Consider the following 22,852-nt stretch of genomic DNA (forward strand, 5'->3'; position numbering starts at 1 on the left):
ATGGAGATCCTTGATGACGAATCAGGAATAGTGAATGAGCAAACAAATATCACGGATGGTACGCCGGATAGGAAAATGTAGATGAAACCCCTTTTGCTCAGGTGCTGTGCAGCGCTGCACAAAGATCCATATGAGCGGGGCCTGGGTGCTGTGTAATTAGTACACAAAGAACCAATTACTAGGGTGCTGAATAAACACAAAGATCCATTTTTGGAGCTGGTTCTCCCGGTGCTGTGATTTATTCAAAGAACCAAATCTTGCAAGAATTAAGATATGATTTGTCGACATTATAAATACTTTAATATATGTAACGATTTTGTAACGATCATCCTGCAAAAGGTCTGCTCGTTCTTTTTCCTTTGAGTCGTAAATTCCTGTTGAATTCTCATTAAAATGCGGAATTAAGTACGCTGTGTGATGATGGAGATCCTTGATGACGAATCAGGAATAGTGAATGAGCAAACAAATATCACGGATGCTGCGGCTAGAGCAGTGGAAGCGATTTTTGAATTGTTCAATGATTATTCGATATTGTTATGACTTATTGTCAATAGGTATACTAAGTGGCCATGAGGTAGCCTGTTGCTATGTACAGTTTTATTCTATTGTTGATTATACCACATAGCTGTGGTGATAAAGGAAATGTTCGTTTAAATAGATGATTATGATAGGACCATGACTATAAAATCATGATGATTATTATGAATGATATCATAGGGTTCAAATGCAGAATGCTGCATGAACTTGGGAAAGAACTTTCAAGCCCTATGGGATAAATTGGGTATTACAAGCGATGGAGTTTCAAAATTTAGCATGATTGAAGGAATTTGACAGTCCCATTTCAGGAGTTTTACGAAATTTATATTGCCAAGAGATTTTGGGTACTATTAAAAGGAAAATGATGAGATATTTTTCCCAAAGAACTTTAATATCTGCCATCCATTTTGGCTGTCTCACGAATGAAGGATGAGTTGCCTTTAGTGGTTGCAAAGAAAATTTGTGGAGACCAGGCAAAATGGGAAAATATGTCAGATATGACCCTAGGACAGGACGGCGATTCATCAATTGACATGAGGTACGAATCCGAGGTGACGACCGATGAAATTCGATCTCAGTCAATGGATGGACCTGTCCTGACATCATTGGGGAAAGGGCTTATGCAAGGAGACATCCAAAATGATTAATTTGATTTATTGATGAATATTGATGAATTAATTGAAATTGAATAATTGATTGAATTGTTGATTGATTGAATCTGATTGATTGAATCTAATTGATTGAATTTAATTGAATAAATTTAACTGAATAAATTGAACTGAATAAATTGAATTGAATATATTGATTGTTTGATTGATGAAAATGCGGTCTCAAGAAAGAAGCTTTGATATCTTTGCGAGATATTATCAATGTGGAGACAACCTGGGAAAATTGAGCAAGGTGGTGAGTTTATATACAGATATATATGTGCGGTTACCATTGTGTGATTTCCCCGTCAACAGAGCGGACACCTGAGGATTCACCCATTTCATACTGACCCTCCGGCTCATCTGCAAATACTGATCTGTGAGATTGGATTGTGCAAAAGCCACAGCTGAGGGAGATTCTCTGGAAATCACCATGTGAACATGTGGAGAGATCCTTCCTGGAGGTACGAGTGAAGCTTTAGAGGAACCTGGAACAAGCTACAACACATCCAACGCTACTTTGATAAAAGGCAGAATGGGAAATGGAGCCTGCAAGAATACACAAGGACAACCAGAGATTCCACAAAAAGGTACTTGTACACATCATATGTACGACCGTTATGGTGCCGAAGCTATAAGGCAGGTCGAGAATTGGTATTTGTGGACAAAGGGACATGATGAGGAGTTTCCAAGAGATGGTACATTTGAGCGAAGTCGATTGGAAAGATTGGAACAAAGATTGAAAGCCAGGAAGAGACAGAATCTAACGGTAGACTGGCTTGCATTCCATCTTTGGGATGGTGAATCCAGACAACGGGAACAGCAAGAACGGATAACGGATCTAGAACTTAAAATAAAAAGGATACAGGATACAGTGGAGGAGACAAATGCACAACTGCCCTCGAAATTAGGAATGAAAGTGACGGTTGTCCCATCTGATTTCCAGTTGTCTCCCCAAAAAGGACGGTACAGAGAATTTTTTCGTGTTTCAGGAGACGAGAGATTGCAGTGGCAACTCAGGGATGTAGAGATGCAGCCCAGCAATACAAATGCACAGGTGCACAGACCAGAAAACGACAGAAACCGGTGTTTCGAGTGTGGAAAGATGGGACATTGGAGAAGAAGATGTCCGTACGTCAACAGGAGGACAAGGTCATGGGGCAAACCAAGATCAAGGGTACCAGTGCGTACCGGTACCTCAGACAATGATTAGGCCTTCATTGCTGCAAATCCCAAATGATGATTGGCCTCAACAGATTCGATTACTGGACAAACATGAATAACTGTCGATGATTCTTGGGTCTGAAAAGTTTTCGGAGCAAGAATTATTCATTCTTTCTTTTGCTTGTAAACAAATTAGTAATTAATTGATCAAATGCCGAAATTGGATCTTTTATGTTGGGCACACAATTTTAAATTTACAAAGTTGGAACAATTGCTTTGCAAATTTTTGAAACTAAGTGACAAGAGTCACATGATGATCAGGTGGGAATTTCGGACTAGTGTTCCGCATGATTGATAGGTCAGTGGTTGACTGACATGCAAATGGGCGTGTAGTCAAATTAGGATAAATTATGGTGGGAACTGAAAGGGTAATTTCAATGTGACATTATAGGGGTTTTCTAAGAATAAACTTTTTGGTCTATTTGTGTATTAGCATTTATAAAATTGAAGGACAAATTTTATGAAATTGAAATAAAATTGACACCCATCTTGATCTGTAAATAATGGTTCCAACGCAAACAAATACGCATAATGCATGTGTGTGTGTGTTTATGTGTGTCAATGTTAGTGTTTTTTGTTTTTGTTGTTTTGTATATCAATCTTACAAGATTGTTGACACCGACAGTGTGCCTGTCTGGAAATGGATAGTTTTATGTGGATGGGATTGGGATATGTGGATGGGATTGAATATCCAGAGAATCCGTAAAATAAAATAGAAATATAATTTGATTATGAACATTATCTCTTTTGTCAAGGGAAATGGAATATAAAAAATTTGATGTGCTGGGTTATGAGCAGCCATTAATTAATAGTAAAATTGTGAGTAATTTTGGGATTCCATTTTTGATAGAATGTATATGAGAATAACATCTATTTATGGATATGAGCTTCATAAAAGGAAATGAGGAAGTACAAAATCATCCAAATTTGGGAGAGGTCTTACACTGACTTCCCAGAATACTCTGCTCATGGATTTTTATATATATAAACTTGAATTTTATCAGCATATAAATTGTGCTGTATGTATGGATGTGTTTTAGGCATAGATGATATGGGAAAATAGTAAAGAAAATTTTGCTGGTTTGAACTATTGTGGGTTTTCAGTTCTGGAGTTTAAACAAAGTCACTGGTTAACAGATGAGAAAGGATAGTAAATAAATTATTCTCTGCTGGGCAAATTAAGTACGATATTACTAAGACTTATGAGAGCTATTGTTCCGCCTTACAGCAGTGGAAAATTATTGGGAAAAATTAGATCCAACATAATGAATCTATAAAAGAATGTGATAGGGATAATATCCTCAATTTGTACTAATTATTTGATTGTGGGTAAAGGAATTAAGTCATCGTAGTGGATTGTTAACAGCAGCCTGAAAATGTCCTGAGAGTGTGCATCCATGTAATCAGAAATCCCAGATTTGTTTTTTACAAACAACATTTTGGTAGAGGTCTTGTGTGGAACACTTCCTTGGTAGATAAAAAAAACGGTACTGCATGCTGGCAGCCACTTTTGCGGCCAGTTAGGCCAAACAAATTGAGAGGAAATTGTAGTTAAATACGTAAGTTACACATGGCTATTTGAAAAAAAAAAAAAAAAGGAAATTTGTTGAGATGGGAAACATTTTTCGAAGGTTTATTAAAGTGTTATAATATGACATGTGGCAAGGCAAACTATTGGATGGGAAAATTAGATCTGGCTATAGAATAAATTTATTGACCCCTTGAAGTTAATTCTTCGAATCATGGTTTCACTGGCATTTTTTGTTCAAATTGGAAATAGTTTGGTAGAGCTTTGGTTAAAACCTTTGGTTGCGGTATCTTGGAACGAAATGATAAACCATAGGAGATTGATAAGAATAGAAAAAATATGGACCCAAAATAGAAAGTTGGATTCATGCCCCTCATTGCAAACAAGCACATGGGGCTAAGGTGGATGATCCCACAGAAAATGAGGCTGCACCTAGCAGCCCAGCAGAACATTCAGTGGTAGATAAATGATAGTCGTGATTTACAGTCATTTGAAATACATTTTAACACCCCTTGCATTGATAAACATTACATTTTCAACATGTGATATTCCTACTTGGAATAGTGACATTTATTTGCCTACATGACATACAATTACCTGCTGATATTAATACAGCATGAGTGAAAAATGTATCACAACTACACTCATGATCAGGGGATTGAGTTCAACCCCGGGAGATAGGGGGATCAGGGTAAGACAAATAATCTGATTTATGTTACATATTAAGGGATTTTCTTTATTTACCTTTTAGGAAGCTTGTTAGTTTGGTATATAATGTTAAATGTCATCGACATATAACTATGTCATAGGTATGAATATATACAAGGAGTAGCAGACTTGTTTGTTGGTTTAGTAGTTATAGTGGCAATTGTTTTAGTGGTGGCTTGCTTGAAAGCCTTAGTGACGGTATGTTTGAATAAGGTAACCAACAACACGATGATAATGCATGAAGTGACAAATGAGGAAAGAAATGTGGAACCAGAAAAGGAAGACTTTTATGGCGACATAAACAGTAGAATTAAGATAATGGCATAACGACAATGTTATGAGTTGTGTCAATTACAATATCAGTGAACTCATATCACCACGAGTGACACACTGTTAGGAAAAAAGAGGGAAAAGAAAAAGTGGAGAGGAATTATGGTAATAATACATTATGCTTAATTTGTTGGTTTGGGAAAAGTGTTGTTGGGAATTAGATATTCCCGTTTGTGATTGTAATCATATACAATTTATTTTCTTAGAGTAGTGCTAAAATACCTGCATGAGTTAATTTTTGAACTATATTAACCTGAAAGCATTTGTGGATGCTATTCTTAGTTTAGTAGTGAAATACATACCTGATTGAATATTATTTGTGTGACGCATATAAATGAATATAACTTTTGAATGTTTTAAGGAAAAACAACAAATTGTTGAATGTGAAACTGTCGGAAGATATACAAGATTATGCTGATTTCATGGTAAGATGTACCCTATCTGATTCAGTGTGTGCGGAAAGCAGATTCAGATGTGACTGAGCATAAGGATAAGACGAGATCACATTTTGAAGGGAGTGCTAACGGAATTGGGAAGAAGTTCGAGAAAGAAAATTTGTGGCTAAAAAATGAAGTTAATCGTGGCATACACCCTCTTTCTCAAAGAATGATGAAGACATTCTCCCGTGTAACTTGGAGATGGATGCTTACCTTCACCAAGGAAATTTATGTGACCATTTGCCTGGATCACACTGCAACATATGAAAGAAAGGCGATCACTTACTCTTGTTCGAAGGCTTCGAACATTCACCACATCAGAAGTTGCAGGACAACGACATTTTACCTGCAACCTCTGTGAAATGCGGGGACATATGTTATTACTTCACCAACGTCGGGGGAACCAGCATGGAGCTGCATAAAACGGCTGTGCCCTTGTCACAACAGCTGTGCACGATTCTGCTGGTTGCTCCTGGTAAGGACCATGAATGACCTGAACACCATGGTCCCAACATCGTTGTGGATGCATCCGGCATCCCTGTTCCACATCTTGCTGGCCAATCAACGTCACACCAATACTTGCTGCCCACTCATAATGAGGGAGGAGGCAAATCGACTACAACTGGGTGAAGGCCTTGTTCAAGGAATCATTATGGTTCACAGCAAAAAGTGGCAAGAATGCTACATGGAGAGAAGGGTCAGTCTATGACTCCGCAGTGTTACCACAACAGCGAAATCCTACACGAAGTAGTGCAGGAGCTATGAAGACATTAGGAGAAAATGTTTCATACCTGGATTCAAACACAAGTGATCAGCCCTTCCTTTCAAACAAAGTCAACATTTGTGTGGAGGCAAACGTTTTGCCAGATGGTGCAGATGCTTTACAAAAACTTGAAAATGAAGTGAAATTGTTGTATCTTGGTGATGGTGAAGTGTTGTTTTGAAAATATATTTGTGATGCAAATGCAATAGATTGAACAATATGGAAGAAGTCAATGACCAACGAAATGTTTTGTGATTCTTGCAGGATGACGGTGTATGCCTAAGGGATTTTGATTACCAAAGTTATGATTATTTACTTATACTTGTAATGATGTTTACTTGTAGTGATTGACTGTTTACTTATATTGATGTTTAGATTAATGGTTAATATAAACAAAAACAAAAAAATGAGGGAATTGTGGAAGTGTAACTCAGTGTAACTATAATTAATTGGCACTGGTAACTTATTAATTAACCCGGTAACAAAGCAGATACATTTTACATGCAAACTCTGTGAAAGACGAGTTTGTAAATGAGTATCAGAATGTGCATGAACATGGTAATCTCTTGAAACACCTGGTCAAGGCCCCAGGCTAGAGCACACCCCCCCTACTGTGTAAATGGAAATCACAGCGGGAGGGGAGCGAGCTGATGCCAGGACTCGGTGCAATGCATGACCTCGGGGCATCAGCGGAGAGAGGATTAAGTCCAGGTTGGCGATATAACCGAGAGAAAACGTTGGGTAAAGGACTTGCTACGAGAAGCTCTGACCAACGGGAGTGGTGGAGGAACAACAGCCGAACGAGAAGGACAACAGCGAAAAGAGTTAACCTATATCCATTGAGTTAAACGGTATTATTTGGTAAATGGAATGAAGTGAAGAACCAGTTAATAAACCAGACCTTTTGTAAACCTGTGTCCGGTCATTGGAGTCTTGAGTCTCAGATCAACAACTTCCCTAACACACCCACACACCAGATTAGAAGTTAGTAGTTCGTTTATTTTTCAAGATATTTCGCTCACATGGTTCACACATACATGGCGGCGGCCAACTTGGATTTTGACGTGGCGGCCAAATTTTCAATAGCATTCTTCCTTATGCGTAGATACACCCACACACCAGATTAGAAGTTAGTAGTTCGTTTATTTTTAAAGATATTTCGCTCAAAGTTTCAGACATATATATATGGGGGCGGCCATCTTGGATTTTGACTTGGCGACCCAATTTTCAATAGCATTCTTCCTTATGCCTAGATACACCCACACACCAGATTAGACATTGGTACTTCGCTTATTTTTCAAGATATTCCACTCACAAGGTTCAGACATACATGGCGGCGGCCATCTTGGATTTTGACGTGGCGACCCAATTTTCAATAGCGTTCTTCCTTATGCGTAGATACACCGACACACCAGATTAGAAGTTGGTACTTCGCTTATTTTTCAAGATATTCCGCTCACAAGGTTCAGACATACATGGCGTCAGACATACATGGCGGCGGCCATCTTGGATTTTGACGTGGGTTGCACCCACACACCAAATTAGAATTCGGTCCTTCACTTACGCACGCACGCACGCACGTACACACACACGCACGTACGCCCGCCCACCCGCACGCACGTGAAAACCATAGTCCCCCTTTCGCTCCGCGGTGCGACGGGGGACAATAAGGCCATTCCTCTCCTCCATCAATCAGAAACACTCGGCACCACATTTTCCTCAACCTCCACGAACATCATTTCGACGTGGTCGGACACTCAGGGACCTTTTGGTAAAAGCAAAGCACCCACAGCCCCACAACAAAGAAACTAGGATCCCTGGCTTCTATAAATGCACAGCAAACAAATGTATTATTCACAAGCATTTACTAGAAGGAAACAAATTTTGTAGTTCTAGCACTGGACAAAAATTCCCCATCACCTCCTATATAAACTGCAAATCTACATGGGTCATATACCTAATCACTTGCCAAAAGTGCACCAAACAATATGTTGGAAAAACTGAGAATACACTCTGCACACGATTTAATAACACCCGGTCAGAAATCAATAACTTCCACACCAGTCAGGGCAAATCTCTACCTTACACGATACACTTTAATCAACCGGATCACTCTATAAATGACATTCAAATCTCTGCCATTGAATCAATTACAAATCGATGACACACTACTACTCTGAAACGTGAGTCCTTTTGGATACATAAACTTCGGACAAAAATCCCTCATGGCATAAATTTTGATGATTAAACAATGTTTCAAAAACATTTCGGATGAGTGTGCTATTTACCTCAGCAATCGATCCAGGAATGTTTATTTTTGGTGCAAAGAAAATCCTTATTTTTATGAGGAAATTGAACAGCATCCTCCTCATGTCATGATGTGGGCAGCAATTTCAGAAGATCACTTGATGGGGCCATATTTTTTCGATACAAGTGTCAATCACACTGCTTATTTGAACATGCTTCAGACGTGGTTTGTTCCACAACTGCGTGAGAGAGATCTCGAGGAAACAGCTATCCTGTAACAAGATGGTGCACCAGCACATTATGCTCTTGCAGTTAGAGAATATCTCGACGACAAATTCAGTGGACGATGGATTGGACGTGGATCTGGGATAGTGTGGCCTCCTCAAAGTCCGGACTTAACAACATGTGACAACTCGCTTTGGGGCACTGTGAAAGAGGAAATTTCTCATCTTTGCCTAACAACAGTTGAAGACCTCAAAACAGCTGTCAGGGGCTGTTTACAAACTTTTATGAACTCCAACCCTAAACATGGAAGAAAATGTCCAGAATAACATGGAGAAAAATTAAATTTGTATGGAGAATGGAGAGGAGCATACAGATAAATTCTAACTAAATTCTAACTGCGTACATCGGGACTTTGTAGCCACTCTGTACATTACTAAATCCACACAATTTAACAGGTTTTCAATTGCCTTAATAAGGGGAAAAAGTCGTGCAAATAAATTGCAAATCTGTAACGTGGTGTAAAAATTACTTAATGTGGTTGTAATTTTTTTTATAAATGTTCCCTGTGAGATTTTAATTGATAATTGATGCTTTAAAAGAATAGAAAAATGAATATCACAAACGGAGAATTAGAGGTGATCAATATACTGCATGTTTTTATTTTACATCATTGTACGAACAAGAATGACCCCACTGTAGTCACAACCTGCGACACAAAATATACATTTTTTTGCCTCCTCGATCATTCAGGGTATGGTACCTCCATCAAGTGCGAGTGAATTGGCTTTAAAAATCCGGTAACAGGCCGATTGGTAAGCGCACATTTAAAGCACTCTTAAAATATGAACAGCGCAATTGAGAAACACATTTGATGTGCTATTAAAAATCAACTCGACACGTCTCATCCATGACATCCTCCACCGCGGTTATATCAGAACGAGCTGATGCATCACATGGTAACGGGTTGTGTAACCCCAATATGGGGCTGTTCAAAAATTATGTAATGCTATTTCGATTAAATATGACACCTCCCTCGCCTGTAATGCAAGAGCAGACACCCCCTAAGATATTACGTAACACTTGAAGACAACCCCCTCCCAATCAACACTTGATCCAAACAAAGCCAATGTAAATCTGACACAACAAACCCAGGCAGTGTATAATTAGCAGAGGCTAATGTCCTAGGCCCGCCAGAAAACCAAGATGGTGGCCATATTATTTTCTCTGGGTCCAGCAGCAACAAATATGGGTGGGGTCTGGCAACTATCAGGCTAACCCACACTCTTGCAGGGAAAATGGCCTTAAAATGGCTGTTGTTGTATGTGTCTGGCAGCTGTCAGACCAATGGGTGCACATTTCAAAAATCGACCACAACAAGAATTACAACAATTAAAAATTGCTAACTTAAGCAACAAATGCAACTTCAGAAAATTTCAACGTAAATGTATTTGAAGCAGCCGTAGCTTGCCTTCATCGACACGTGTTTGGCTGTGAAAAGCAAGTGATGTTTTTTGGTGGGGAGAAGCAATACAAGAAGGTGCCATGCTGAAATATGATCAATGTTTTTCTTTTCTTGTGTTTCTTTTGGCTTCTCCCATTTTTACTTGGGGTCGCCGCAATGCAGGTTGATCACCCTTCTCCATCTCGTCTTGTCAGTCGCCCATTCTTCTTCTAATTCCACAACTTCTACATCTCTCACCAACGGATGCTTCCATCTGATATTCGGCCTTCCTGGCATGCTTCCTGGCAATGCTTCCTGGCATTTCCATCTCCATCACTCACCTCACCACATACCCTTTCTCTTTCCTCATCGGATGACCAATCTGATTCTATCGCGTCTCGGCTACTTTATTGGATGCTTCCACAATCTTCACTGACCCCCTGATATACTGGTTCCTAATCTTGTCCTACCTTGTCACTCCATACATCAATCTCAGCATCCGGACCTCATTTGCATCCAGTTTCTGTTCATCTTTCTTTGATGTTGCCCAACTATTTTTTGGTATACACAAAGGCTTGTATGAGAGCTAGCTCGTATGAAAGTTCCCGCACTATATAACAAAGAGCGGGTCTCACAACTGTCTTGTAAATTCCTCCATTCAGTTTCAGCGGTACTTTTCTATCACAAGACACTCCACTGCATTTCCTCCAATTATTCCAATCAGAACTAATCTCTTGATTAATTTCCATTTCCATCTTCTGCCACCACTGACACCAGATACTTAACAATTATCCTCTTCCCAAGGCTCAAACTGACAATCCATATATTGAATCTTTGTCTACTGATCTTAACACCTCTATTTTCCAGCACTTTTCCTCAATTTATCCAGATAGTCATATTCTCATCATCCCCACCACATACATAGCTCAATGATAATCTGCAAACATCATTGGCCATGGCACTTCCTGTCTCACTTGCTCACTTAGAACATCCTTGATAATCAGGAAGAGGAAAGGGCTCAGTGCTGATCCTTGAGGCAATCCAACTTTAACTTCAAAACTCTCACTCTCTCCCAAACTGCTTCTTACTCTTGTCGGGTACTCCTTATACATGTTCCGTATAGTCTAGTAGGAAGACTAGGTCCCCCTGCACCCCCCGGAGATATACTTCTAATCAGTGTTTCTAGATTGGAAAAAATGTGTAGAAAATGACTAGCTATGGCCCCAAGCTGAAAAAATGTCCCACATACCATTTTTATGCAAATTACTGCTGCCATTATCAAAAAAACGATTTTTGACATATCTCAGCCAATATTGCAGATAATTGAAAAATGAAGGTGTCTAGACCCATGTTTTGAAGGGCATAGATCATGATAGAACTATTCATAACATGATTACATGTGTCTATGGTATACTAGTATGCTAATTAGTGCTTTATTTACAAAATAATCAGTTTTACGAAATAATAGACTCATATTAAGGTCCGTCTACACAGACGTTAACAGAGTTGAGGGGTCTTTGAGGGCTTCATCGAGGTGCTCTCGGTTGCAAGACTGGGTCATTCTGAGAAGCACAGCAGGGTCAGAGATCATGATGTTCTCCTCCTCAGTGAATCTCTCCATCAACAGCCTCTCCATTGCCTCACACACTGTTTTGAGGCAAAAGAGGGACTTTGCGTAGGCCTTTCCACTGAGAACACCTTTGAGAGATCCACTTGTTACTAGTTGTGCCTCAAAGAGAATCTCTGCATATCCAGAACCACGCATCTTGTGTCCAGTGAGCATCCCGATGTAGTTCATGGATGTGTGGAAGGGTCCAATCGTTACTACATGACTAGCAAATTCATTTGGCCAGCGCCAGATGATGGGAAGGGCTTTCATGCAGACACCCAGATCAAATGTATTCAGGACCCATCTCTGACCCACCTCAGCAGTTGCTGCCTCGGAACGCTTCAGTAGCTCACGAACAACTGCGTTGTCTGTGATCGGTTGGTGGATAGGCGTGCAGTAGTCGACTGTTGATTTGCTGGGTGGGGGAGAACCAGTTGCAGAGGTGAAACCCCCTAGCCCAGGCACAGGCTGCAGGCCACAGCTTCCGATGTATCTGATGAAGAGCCAGATGTAGTACTCTTGCATCGTAGTGGCATAGACTGTGTCATTCTCTGCTGGCGGTGTGAATGATGAGCCTTCAGGGAACTTCGGGCCAACGCGAGTAAAGTGCAAGGGTGGGAGAGTTTTTGGTGTGTCGACCTTCAGGCTACGCTGTTGTGACCTATTGATGGTAGGTAGCATTCGGTCCTTGCTGCTCTCGAACCCGGGCTTGACCTCCTGCACCATGATTCCTCCAGCACTGTTTACAATGTTGCTGCCGTGCACACTGGTAGTGGTTTTATTCAAGTTGTCCCACTCACAGTGGAATACAAGGTTGCCCTCTCCTGTCACAATTTGTGGTGTACGATAAGTTGAGACTTCATCCAGGACCTTGGCGAGAGCAGTTTCCAACTCCAAGGCGAAATCGTAGCTCTCAGAGTGTCCAAGCCTGTGTAGTATTGTGGTGAGCTGTTTGCTTCGGAACAGGTGCCTTACAGTCACACAGAGGAGAATGTGCTTTGGTAACTTCCATTTTCCATCTGACACTGCACGGCACAGATCTTGTCCAATGGAGAAGACCAGACGCTTCACCTTTTCTGTCTCGATGCCCTCCTTGCCAGTCATTAGCACGCTGAGAAAGCGGACAAGGTCTGGAGGTAGGATGTCTTCAGGATTGAGCTCCATGTCTTCAGCTGTTGGTGGCCATGGTTGGTCTTTACACTCTCTGAAAGCCTGTAGAATACCCTGGCGAAGTTGGAGGGCAACATTTTGGTTCTTGTTTGTGCTTCCGAGTGTGAATGCTCGTGCGAGAGCATTGGAAACTGTTATGTTTGAGCTGTGCACAAGCCAGAAAGAAATGACATCACATTTGTCATGATCAACCTTCGTGAAGTGGATATGCTCCTTGATTGGGTCATTCTGTAGGCGTTTCAGTAGTTTCTCTGACCGATAATTTGAGTTCTCATATCCATTCAGTTTCAGTTCCTCGACATAGAGCAAGCGCAAGGAAGAAAGCTGTAGAACTTTATTCTGCTGGATGACCTGGGTTTGAATGTGTTCCAGTACTGAGTTGAATGCCTTTTCATGGGCGGCTGACATGCAAGCCTGCTCCTTTGGTGCTTCGGCTCTGTGAATCGCACGCTCATAGTTGTAGAATGCTGTGCGGAAAGCTTTAAAACATGACGGATGGTGTTTGGCCTCACATGCAAAGAGGTCTTTGTTTTTCACCTTTCGATGGAGTCGATAGAGACCCATTTTCTCAGCCCGTGTTTCGATTTGCTCCCATGCATTTTCTTTGTTTTTAAAGGATGGGAAGGTTGTAGGCCTCTCAGTATTGCGATGAGCATCTTTGGTCTCAACTTTCTCACAAAATATACACTCTGGCGGGAAGATGGGTTCAGCAGAACCTCCTGGTTTACGAGGAGAGTGATGCCCTGATGAGGTTGATGGCCCTGGTTCTGTATCATCTCCCAGACGATGAAAGTGGCGGACAAAGTGCTTATAACACTTGCTGTGATATCCTACTCTTTCTAGGTCATCAGGAAGAGTTGCCGGGATCTGATCACATACTGATTGCATACGACATGGGGAGTCATGCGGTTGGTTGAGACGTCTATCCCGGATCTTTTGAAGCAGTTGCAGTTTTTCTGAAGCAGATCCTTTAATTTTACGGAGGGGCGTGAAATCCCCATGATCAGACATGGATGGTACATGAAGGATGCATGTAGGAGGAGAGCTTTGGGCTGCAGGTTCTACACTCCGTTTTCTTTTGGGCATGCTTGCTGTCGATGTCTACCATCACTGTTAAATGACAAATAAGAAATCACGAATGATGTTAAAAGTGCCTGTGAAAGGAGGCTCTGAGTTTTCAGTGAGGTAACAGAGGTTCTGAGTCATGTTCTACACTAGGGTACTTTTTAGCTGACTAAACCATGTTTAGTGGCATCAAAAGTGCTAATAGCTAAAACATCTAAATTCTTCCACACTAACGTTAGCTATCTAGGCCAATGAAACATTGTGCTAAGTTACTGTAGCTAGCTCAGCTGTCGTGCCTCTTTCTGGTTCAATTCATATACAGAAGTCAACAGATATGTCTCATGTTTGGCATTAACAAAAGTTTAAGTTACACCGACATTAGGAACATACTGTACATAGATGAGGCTAGCTTTAACGTTAGCTAACATGGTGCTAGCTGGCTCAGCTGTTATTCTGCCTGTTTATGATTTCATGCAGAAACTGAAGTCAAGAGTGTGAGTAACATTATAGTTAGCATCTTACCTGGCTAGATTGGAGGATGAATACCAAGAACAACACACAGATGGAATGGAAGACTGAACTTTCAACTGAGGTATTCAATAACATCAACGTTACCAATTGATACGAGCGCGCGACATTACCAATTGATACGAGCGCGCGAGCGCGCATGTTACATGGATGGAAATGTAAAATGGCAGCTATAGCAGCACTAATTTGGATCTCTAGTCTGTCATTTCTGCACTGTGATTGGATAACATAAAAAAATATGTTTGGGAGTTAACAGCAGGAGTTGGTAGATTTTACGTGGGCTGGGTGAGAAACCTTTAAATAAGCAAGTGAAAATCTCTCGCAATACAAAGTCAATGGTGGGAAGAAAAGTTGAGTGGTACCAATGTTACTGCCAATGTCCCGCCCCTATGCAAGACTCAGGAGCATCTTGTTGACATTTAACCTTGAAAATACCTGGGTTTAGACCCCTTATGTACCATGTTAAGTTATCTGCAGTATTAACGTATCCTTATCATTTGTAAAACTGATTATTTTGTAATTACAGCATTAATATGCATACTAGTATACCATAGACACATGTAATCATGTTATGAATAGTTCTATCATGATCTATGCCCTTCAAAACATGGGTCTAGACACCTTCATTTTTCAATTATCTGCAATATTGGCTGAGATATGTCAAAAATCGTTTTTTTGATAATGGCAGCAGTAATTTGCATAAAAATGGTATGTGGGACATTTTTTCAGCTTGGGGCCATAGCTAGTCATTTTCTACACATTTTTTCCAATCTAGAAACACTGATTAGAAGTATATCTCCGGGGGGTGCAGGGGGACCTAGTCTTCCTACTAGACTAGTAATAGTTGTACAATACTTCTCAGGGACTCCACAAATTATTGCACTTCTCCAGACTTCCTCCCAAGCACCCAGTCAAAAGCCTTCTCTATATATCGATGAATAAAATCTTATGTTACTCTGACGTTACAAATATTTCTCCATCACTTGTCTCAAAACAAATAGGGCATCAATGGTTCTTCTTCTGGGCATGAATCCGAATTGACTTTCATGGACTTTCCCAATATTTTTCTCAATTTCTGATCTACGACTCTCTGCTATATCTCAAAGGTATGTGGTAGGAGTTTAATTCCTTTGTAGTTTTTGCATTCCGGAATGTCCTCCTTTCTGAACTAAGATGAATGACACACAAAAGTGCATCGAGAGCTCCCACTGTGCCTTCACACAGATACTTGTTTTCCAAACATATTTTATGTATTTGCATTCACTTTGATAAATGAATAACAGATTTCAACGCATAATCCTTTTTGGCAAAACAAATTAGATGTGCACTTTTCTGGACCTGAGATGTTGAACTAGCATGAAAACCTTGTACATGACCCGAGACAAGCAGAAAATATTTTGCATCAATTTGGGAACACAATAAGTACAATACATGTGGTTATTATGAGAAAAAAAAAACAATCCTAAAGTTATACAGTACCACACCTCTGTCACCATATTCATTGTATTCCTTTTTCAGACGTCAAGACTAGTGGAAAAGGGTGAGGTTGAGAGGCCAATGCACGGAGAATAGAGAGAGGGAATGGAAATGTATGTTCTCTGAAAAAATCTGTGTTTTCTGCATTCTTCACAGGCTAACATGCAAGAGCTTGAGAGGCAAAGCCAAGGCATGATTTATGATGTGGACTATGCTTGTGGGTAAGGGTATATGAAATAAAGCCGAACATGACAACAACATACACCATTTGATGTTATGCATTATTCTGTATGTATTACCAATTATTTTTAAACATAGAAAAGATAAAGAGAAAAATCGATGTTATAAAAGGAGCCATGTCTGTCTATCTGTCTGGTTTTTTTTTTTGGTTTTTTTGTATACAGAGTCGAGGATCGTGAAAGAGCTAACATTTATCAAACAAACAAATCAAACAAACAAGCAAACAAAGTATATAAAAAGGGGAGCGGTCGACAAGATGGGGAGAGAAGGGGAGGAAGCACACAAACACAACATTTGAGAGCAGGGACATCGGGAGATGTTTTTAGAGGGAGAGGGCCTGGGGGGAGGCAGGATAGGTATAAAACGCAAGGACACCAAGGACTTCCAGGAAACAAGTCAAAAGTCACCTCAAAAAAGTGGATTTGGGGTGAAATTAGCGGGGGTAGAAAAGATCAAGATTTTGGATTGGGGAAGATAAGAGATGGTGGTGAACAGCCGTTTTAAAGACCTGGAGGGAGGAGTGGGATTGAAGAGAGTGAGGGAGTTTGTTCCAGAGGTGGGAGAAAAGAGGAATGAAGGAGTGAAGGTGAGCAGAGAGTCTTGATTTTTGGCAGTTTAACCATAAGAGGGTTGCAGGCAGATCTTGTGCGCCCTGCAGGAATATTTGGGGGACAGAGCCCAGAGAGAGCTGGGGGAGCAAGGCCGGAGAGGAGTCGGTAGAAGACGGAAAGACCACCAACCTGCCTGCGGTGATTAAGTGAAAGGCCCTCGGAGATAGCGTCATCGCGGGAGATTCCAATGATTCTGAACGCTTTGGTTTCAACAGCGTGAAGACGAGCTAGGTGTGAGGCAGGAGCACCAGCCCAGAGGGGAGAGCAGTACTCCATTGAGCTGCGGATGAAAGCCTTGTATGTGGTGAGGAGCTCAGGTGTGCCAAGGAAGGACTTCGCATGACGGAGGATGCCCGGTCGGCGACTGGCTTTGGAGGCCAGCTTGGAAATGTGGTTTTCCCAGGAAAGATCATGGCAGATAGTGAGACCTAAAAGCTTGAGTGACAGAACTTCTTGGAGAGGATTATTCAGAAAGTAGATGGGAGGGTTGTCCAGTCGGTCTTTTCGGAGAGACATCGTAAGAGTGTGAGATTTGTCAGGATTGAAAGACATGTTCCACTTGTTTGCCCAGTCTGTGATTTTGTCCAGTTCTGCAGAGAGTGAGGAGGCTGCAGACTGCCGATCTGAGGGATGAGGAATGGAGCGGCAGAGAGTGGAGTCATCAGCAAAGAGATAGAGAGGATTTTCAAGAGAGTCAGAGAGATCATTGATGAAGACCAGAAAAAGCACAGGGCCCAGAACACTGCCTTGGGGAACTCCAGCCTGAACAGGAAGAGGAGATGAGAGAAACCCATTCAGGGACACATTGACTACGACTAGAGAGGAAGTCCGCCAGCCATGCGTGGAGATGTCCATGGATACCAAAGGAGGAGAGTTGGGTGAGCAGAGCGGGGTGCCAGACCGTATCGAAGGCACGTGATATGTCGAGGGAGACAGCTCTAATTTCCTGTTTGACATTGAGGACCTCCATCCATTGTTGACAGCAGAAGCAGCATGTCCAGAGTAGAGTGACCTGGTCTGAAACCAAATTGATGATCAGAGATCAAGCCATTGGAGAAGAGGAAAGATTTCATATCCGAAGCAATGATGGATTCCATGACTTTGCTGATAATTTGGAGAAGGCTGATTGGTCTGTAGAGGCTAGGATCTGTTTTTGCACCTTTTTGTGCAAAGCGGTGATGTTGGCTGTTTTCCAAGCAGATGGCAGTTGACCTTGAGCAAAAGAGAGGGTGAAGAGAACAGAGAGAGTGAGTGAAAGTGCGGAAGAACAGGATTTTAGGACCCATGGGCTGATGCTGTCAGGTCCAGTTGCAGAGTCAGAGTCGAGGGTTGACAGAAACTTTTCCACCTTGTCAGGCGGAAAGGACACGGAGTCCAGGAGCAGCTGGGTAAGACTGGGTATGGTGGGTACAGAGAGGGATGGGTTTGGGACACAAGATTTAGAGGCAAACACAGAGTTGAGGCATTCAGCTTTTCACGTGCGGAGTCAGCTGTGTCGCCGTTTGAGGTAAGGGAGGGGATGGAGGGGGAACAAACACCAGAAACAGATTTGACCAGACGCCACCAGGATTTGGAAGAGGGAGACAGATAAGAGAGTTCGGTCTTGAGAACGGAGAGATATTGTTTCCTGGCTCTCCTGAGGGTGGACACACACTTGTTTTGGGCTTTGTGAAAGGAAATGAGATTTCTTTCCGTTGGATTTGCTTTCCAGGAGATGAAGGCAAGTTGTTTCTGGGCAACAGCCTCATCACAAGATTCCGTGTACCATGGACGGGAGGAAGGGTATGACAACTGAAGACGAGATGGGATAAATCTGTGCATGAGAGAGAGAGCAATTTACTTTGGAAGAATTCCCAGGATGAGTTGATGTCAGAGGTGGTAGAGATGGGAGACTAGTCCAGATGATTGATGGCTGCTTGAAGACCGTGCCAGTTGGCCTGAGTGAAATGCCAGACTCGTCGACGCTGAGCAGGCTCCCTGAGAATGGTCAGAGAGATGTCCACTTTAACAAGAATATGATCAGATGAGCCGATTGGAGCAGAAGAAGAGCAGCAGACATTTTCAGGGAAGTTAGTCATTACCAAGTCCAGAAGAGAAGATGCTCCGTTGACTGAGATCCGGGTCGGGAAATTGACAGATTGTGTCAGTCCCAGTGAGTGGCAGAAGTCCTTTGCTGAGGAGCCATGGCTGGTGAGAGAGGTACCCACACCCAGCCAACTGGCATGGTGACAATTGAAATCACCACATATGAGGAAGAGAGAGTTGGGATGAGTAGATAGAAGTTGGTCCATATTATCAGACAGCGAGATGTAGATGGAGTCATCACTGTTTGGTGGACGGTACAACACACATATGAACAAGAGGTGGGAACGAAGGGGAAGCCGTAGCCAGAGGTATTCCTGGGGGTGAGGTGGAGAGAGTGCAGTGCAGGGCGAGTGAGGAAGAGAGTTTTTGATAAAGATAGCAACCACACCTCCAGGACGAGGCTCAGGTCTATCATACCGGAGGAGGGAGTAACCCGGGAGAGATACTAAGGAATCAGAGACATCATGAAGGAGGAAAGTTTATGTTAAGCAGATCACGTCTGGTTTAACAGAAGCAACTTGTATGGAGAGATCCGTTTAGTTTGAACGAAGGCCCCGGATGTTTGAGGTCCATCCCGTTAATGAAGAGGAAGGGGGAGCATCGGATACAGAACAGGGGGGAGGAGGGGTAGGGTAAGATGTGGAAGAGGTGGAAGAGGTAGGGAGAGCTGTTGAAGGTGTGTCAGAGATTTCAGAATAGCTCGGAGAAAGGGCAGGATGGGGCGGACAAAAGGTTTGATGGTGATTGGGTGAGGCACAATGAGGTGTTATTTGAGGAGGGGGAAGAGCAAGGCAGAAGGTTGGGGGAGATGGAGGTGAGAGTTGGAAGGGGGAAGAAGCGGGGAGGACGCTTTGAGGAGGGGGAGTGAGAGGGGGAAATTGAGAAGAAATGAGGGTGGGGAAATTTGAAGGGGAGGGGCGAGGGGGGAGTTTAGGAGGGAAGGGATAAGGGGAGGGATTTGAAAGGGATGGGATATGGCGGAGATTTGGAGGGGAGGGGTGAGGGAGGAGTCTAGGAGGGGAGGGGCGAGGTGGAGTCATGGAGGGGAGGGTTGAGGGGGTAGTTTAGGAGGGAGGGGGCAAGGGGGGAGATTTGAAAGGGATGGGTGATGGGGAGGATTAGGAGGGGAGGGGAAAGGGGGAAGATTTGAAAGGGATGGGTGATGGGGAAGATTTGGAGGGGAGGGGTGATGGGGAAGATTTGGAGGGGAGGGGTTATGGGGAAGATCCTGTATGGATCCTCCGGTATGATAGACCTGAGCCTCGTCCTGGAGGTTGTGTTGCTATCTTTATAAAAATACTCTCTTCCTCACTCGCCCTGCACTGCCCTCTCTCCACCTCACCCCCAGGAATACCTTTGGCTACGGCTTCCCCTTAGCTCCCACCTTTTGTTCATATGTGTGTTGTACCATCCACCAAACAGTGATGACTCCATCTACATCTCGCTGTCTGATAATATGGACCAACTTCTATCTACCCATCCCAACTCTCTCTTCCTCATATGTGGTGATTTCAACTGTCACCATGCCAGTTGGCTGGGGGTGGGTACCCCTCTCACCAGCCATGGCTCTTCAGCAAAGGACTTCTGTGACTCACTGGGACTGACACAATCTGTCAATTTCCCAACCCGGATCTCAGTCAACGGAGCACCTTCTCTTCTGGACTTGGTTATGACTAACTTCCCTGAAAATGTCTGCTGCTCTTCTTCTGCTCCAATCGGCTCTTCTGATCATGTGCTTGTTAAAGTGGACATCTCTATGACCATTCTCAGAGAGCCTCCTCAGCGTCGACGAGCCTGGCATTTCACTCAGGCCAACTGGCATGGTCTTCAAGCAGCCATCTATCATCTTGACTGGTCTCCCATCTCTACAGCCTCTGACATCAACTCATCCTGGGAATTCTTCCAAAGTAAATTGCTCTCTCTCATGCACAGATTTATCCCATCTCGTCTTCAGTTGTCATACCCTTCCTCCCGTCCATGGTACACGGAATCTTGTGGTGAGGCTATTGCCCAGAAACAACTTGCTTTCGTCTCCTGGAAAGCAAATCCAACGAAAGGAAATCTCATTTCCTTTCACAAAGCCCGAAACAAGTGTGTGTCCACCCTCAGGAGAGCCAGGAAACAATATCTCTCCGTTCTCAGGACCGAACTCTCTTATCTGTCTCCCTCTTCCAAATCCTGGTGGCGTCTGGTCAAATCTGTTTCTTGTGTTTGTTCCCCCTCCATCCCCTCCCTCACCTCAAATGGCCACACGGCTGACTCCGCACGTGAAAAAGCTGAATGCCTCAACTCTGTGTTTGCCTCTAAATCTTGTGTCCCAAACCCATCCCTCTCTATACCCACCGTACCCAGTCGTACCCAGCTGCTCCTGGACTCTGTGTCCTTTCCTCCTGACAAGGTGGAAAAGTTTCTGTCAACCCTCGACTCTGATTCTGCAACTGGACCTGACGGCATCAGCCCACGGGTCCTAAAATCATGTTCTTCTGCTCTTTCACTCCCTCTCTCTGTTCTCTTCACCCTCTCTTTTGCTAAAGGTCATCTTCCATCTGCTTGGAAATCTGCCAACATCACCACTTTGCCCACAAAAGGTGCAAAAACAGATCCCAGCAACTACAGACCAATCAGCCTTCTCCCAATTATCAGCAAAGTCATGGAATCCATCATTGCTTCAGATATGAAATCTTTCCTCTTCTCCAATGGCTTGATCTCTGATCATCAATTTGGTTTCAGACCTGGACACTCCACTCTGGACATGCTGCTTCTGCTTTCTCAACAATGGATGGAGGTCCTCAATGCCAAACAGGAAATTAGAGCAGTCTCCCTTGACATATCACGTGTCTTCGATACGGTCTGGCACCCCGCTCTGTCACCAAACTCTCCTCTTTTGGTATCCATGGAAATCTCCACGCATGGCTGGCGGACTTCCTCTCTAGTCGTAGTCCACGTGTGGCCCTGAATGGGTTTCTCTCATCTCCTCTTCCTGTTCAGGCTGGAGTTCCCCAAGGCAGTGTTCTGGGCCCTGTGCTTTTTCTGGTCTTCATCAATGATCTCTCTGACTCTCTTGAAAATACTCTCTATCGCTTTGCTGACGACTCTACTCTCTGCCGCTCCATTCTTCATCCCTCAGATCGGCAGTCTGCAGCCTCCTCACTCTCTGCAGACCTTGACAAAATCACAGACTGGGCAAACAAGTGGAACATGTCTTTCAATCCTGACAAATCTCACACTCTTACGATGTCTCTCCGAAAAGACCGACTGGACAACCCTCCCATCCACTTTATGAATAATCCTCTCCAAGAAGTTCTGTCACTCAAGTTTTTGGGTCTCACTATCTGCCATGATCTTTCCTGGGAAAACCACATTTCAAATCTGTCCTCCAAAGCCAGTCACCGACTGGGCATCCTCCGTCGTGCGAAGTCCTTCCTTGGCACACCTGATCTCCTCACCACATACAAGGCTTTCATCCACAGCTCAATGGAATACTGCTCTCCCCTCTGGGCTGGTGCTCCTGCCTCACACCTAGCTCGCCTTCACGCTGTTGAAACCAAAGCATTCAGAATCATTGGAATCTCCCACGATGAAGCTAACTCCAAGGGCCTTTCACTCACTCACCGCAGGCAGATTGGTGGTCTTTCCGTCTTCTACCGACTCCTCTCTGGCCTTGCCCCCCCAGCTCTCTCTGGGCTCTGTCCCGCAAATATTCCTACAGGTCGCACAAGATCTGCCTGCAACCCTCTTATGGTTAAACTGCCAAAATCAAGACTCTCTGCTCACCTTCACTCCTTCATTCCTCTTTTCTCCCGCCTCTGGAACAAACTCCCTCACTCTCATCAATCCCACTCCACCCTCCAAGTCTTTAAAACAGCTGTTCATCACCATCTCTTGTCTTCCCCCATCCAAAACCTTGATCTTTTCTACCCCCGCTAATTTCACCCCAATTCCACTTTTTTTGAAATACCAACTTCTGTCCAGGAAGTCCTT

At 43.0% G+C, this 22,852-nt stretch overlaps 1 protein-coding gene across 1 annotated transcript in view; it reads left to right on the top strand.

The window, feature by feature from the left end:
- LOC137421708 (BLOC-1-related complex subunit 8) overlaps positions 1-22,852 on the top strand; it is a gene marked incomplete at its 5' end in the record, with an annotated part of 64,710 nt that overhangs the window by 26,646 nt on the left and 15,212 nt on the right. Inside the window, one exon of the mRNA XM_078769220.1 lies at positions 16,092-16,156. Coding sequence (XP_078625346.1) covers positions 16,092-16,156 — 65 coding nt within the window. The remainder of the gene's footprint in view (positions 1-16,091; positions 16,157-22,852) is intronic.

This window comes from Myxine glutinosa, unplaced genomic scaffold, assembly GCF_964187855.1.
Source record: "Myxine glutinosa unplaced genomic scaffold, kmMyxGlut1.1 SCAFFOLD_1700, whole genome shotgun sequence".
NCBI lineage: Eukaryota > Metazoa > Chordata > Myxini > Myxiniformes > Myxinidae > Myxine > Myxine glutinosa.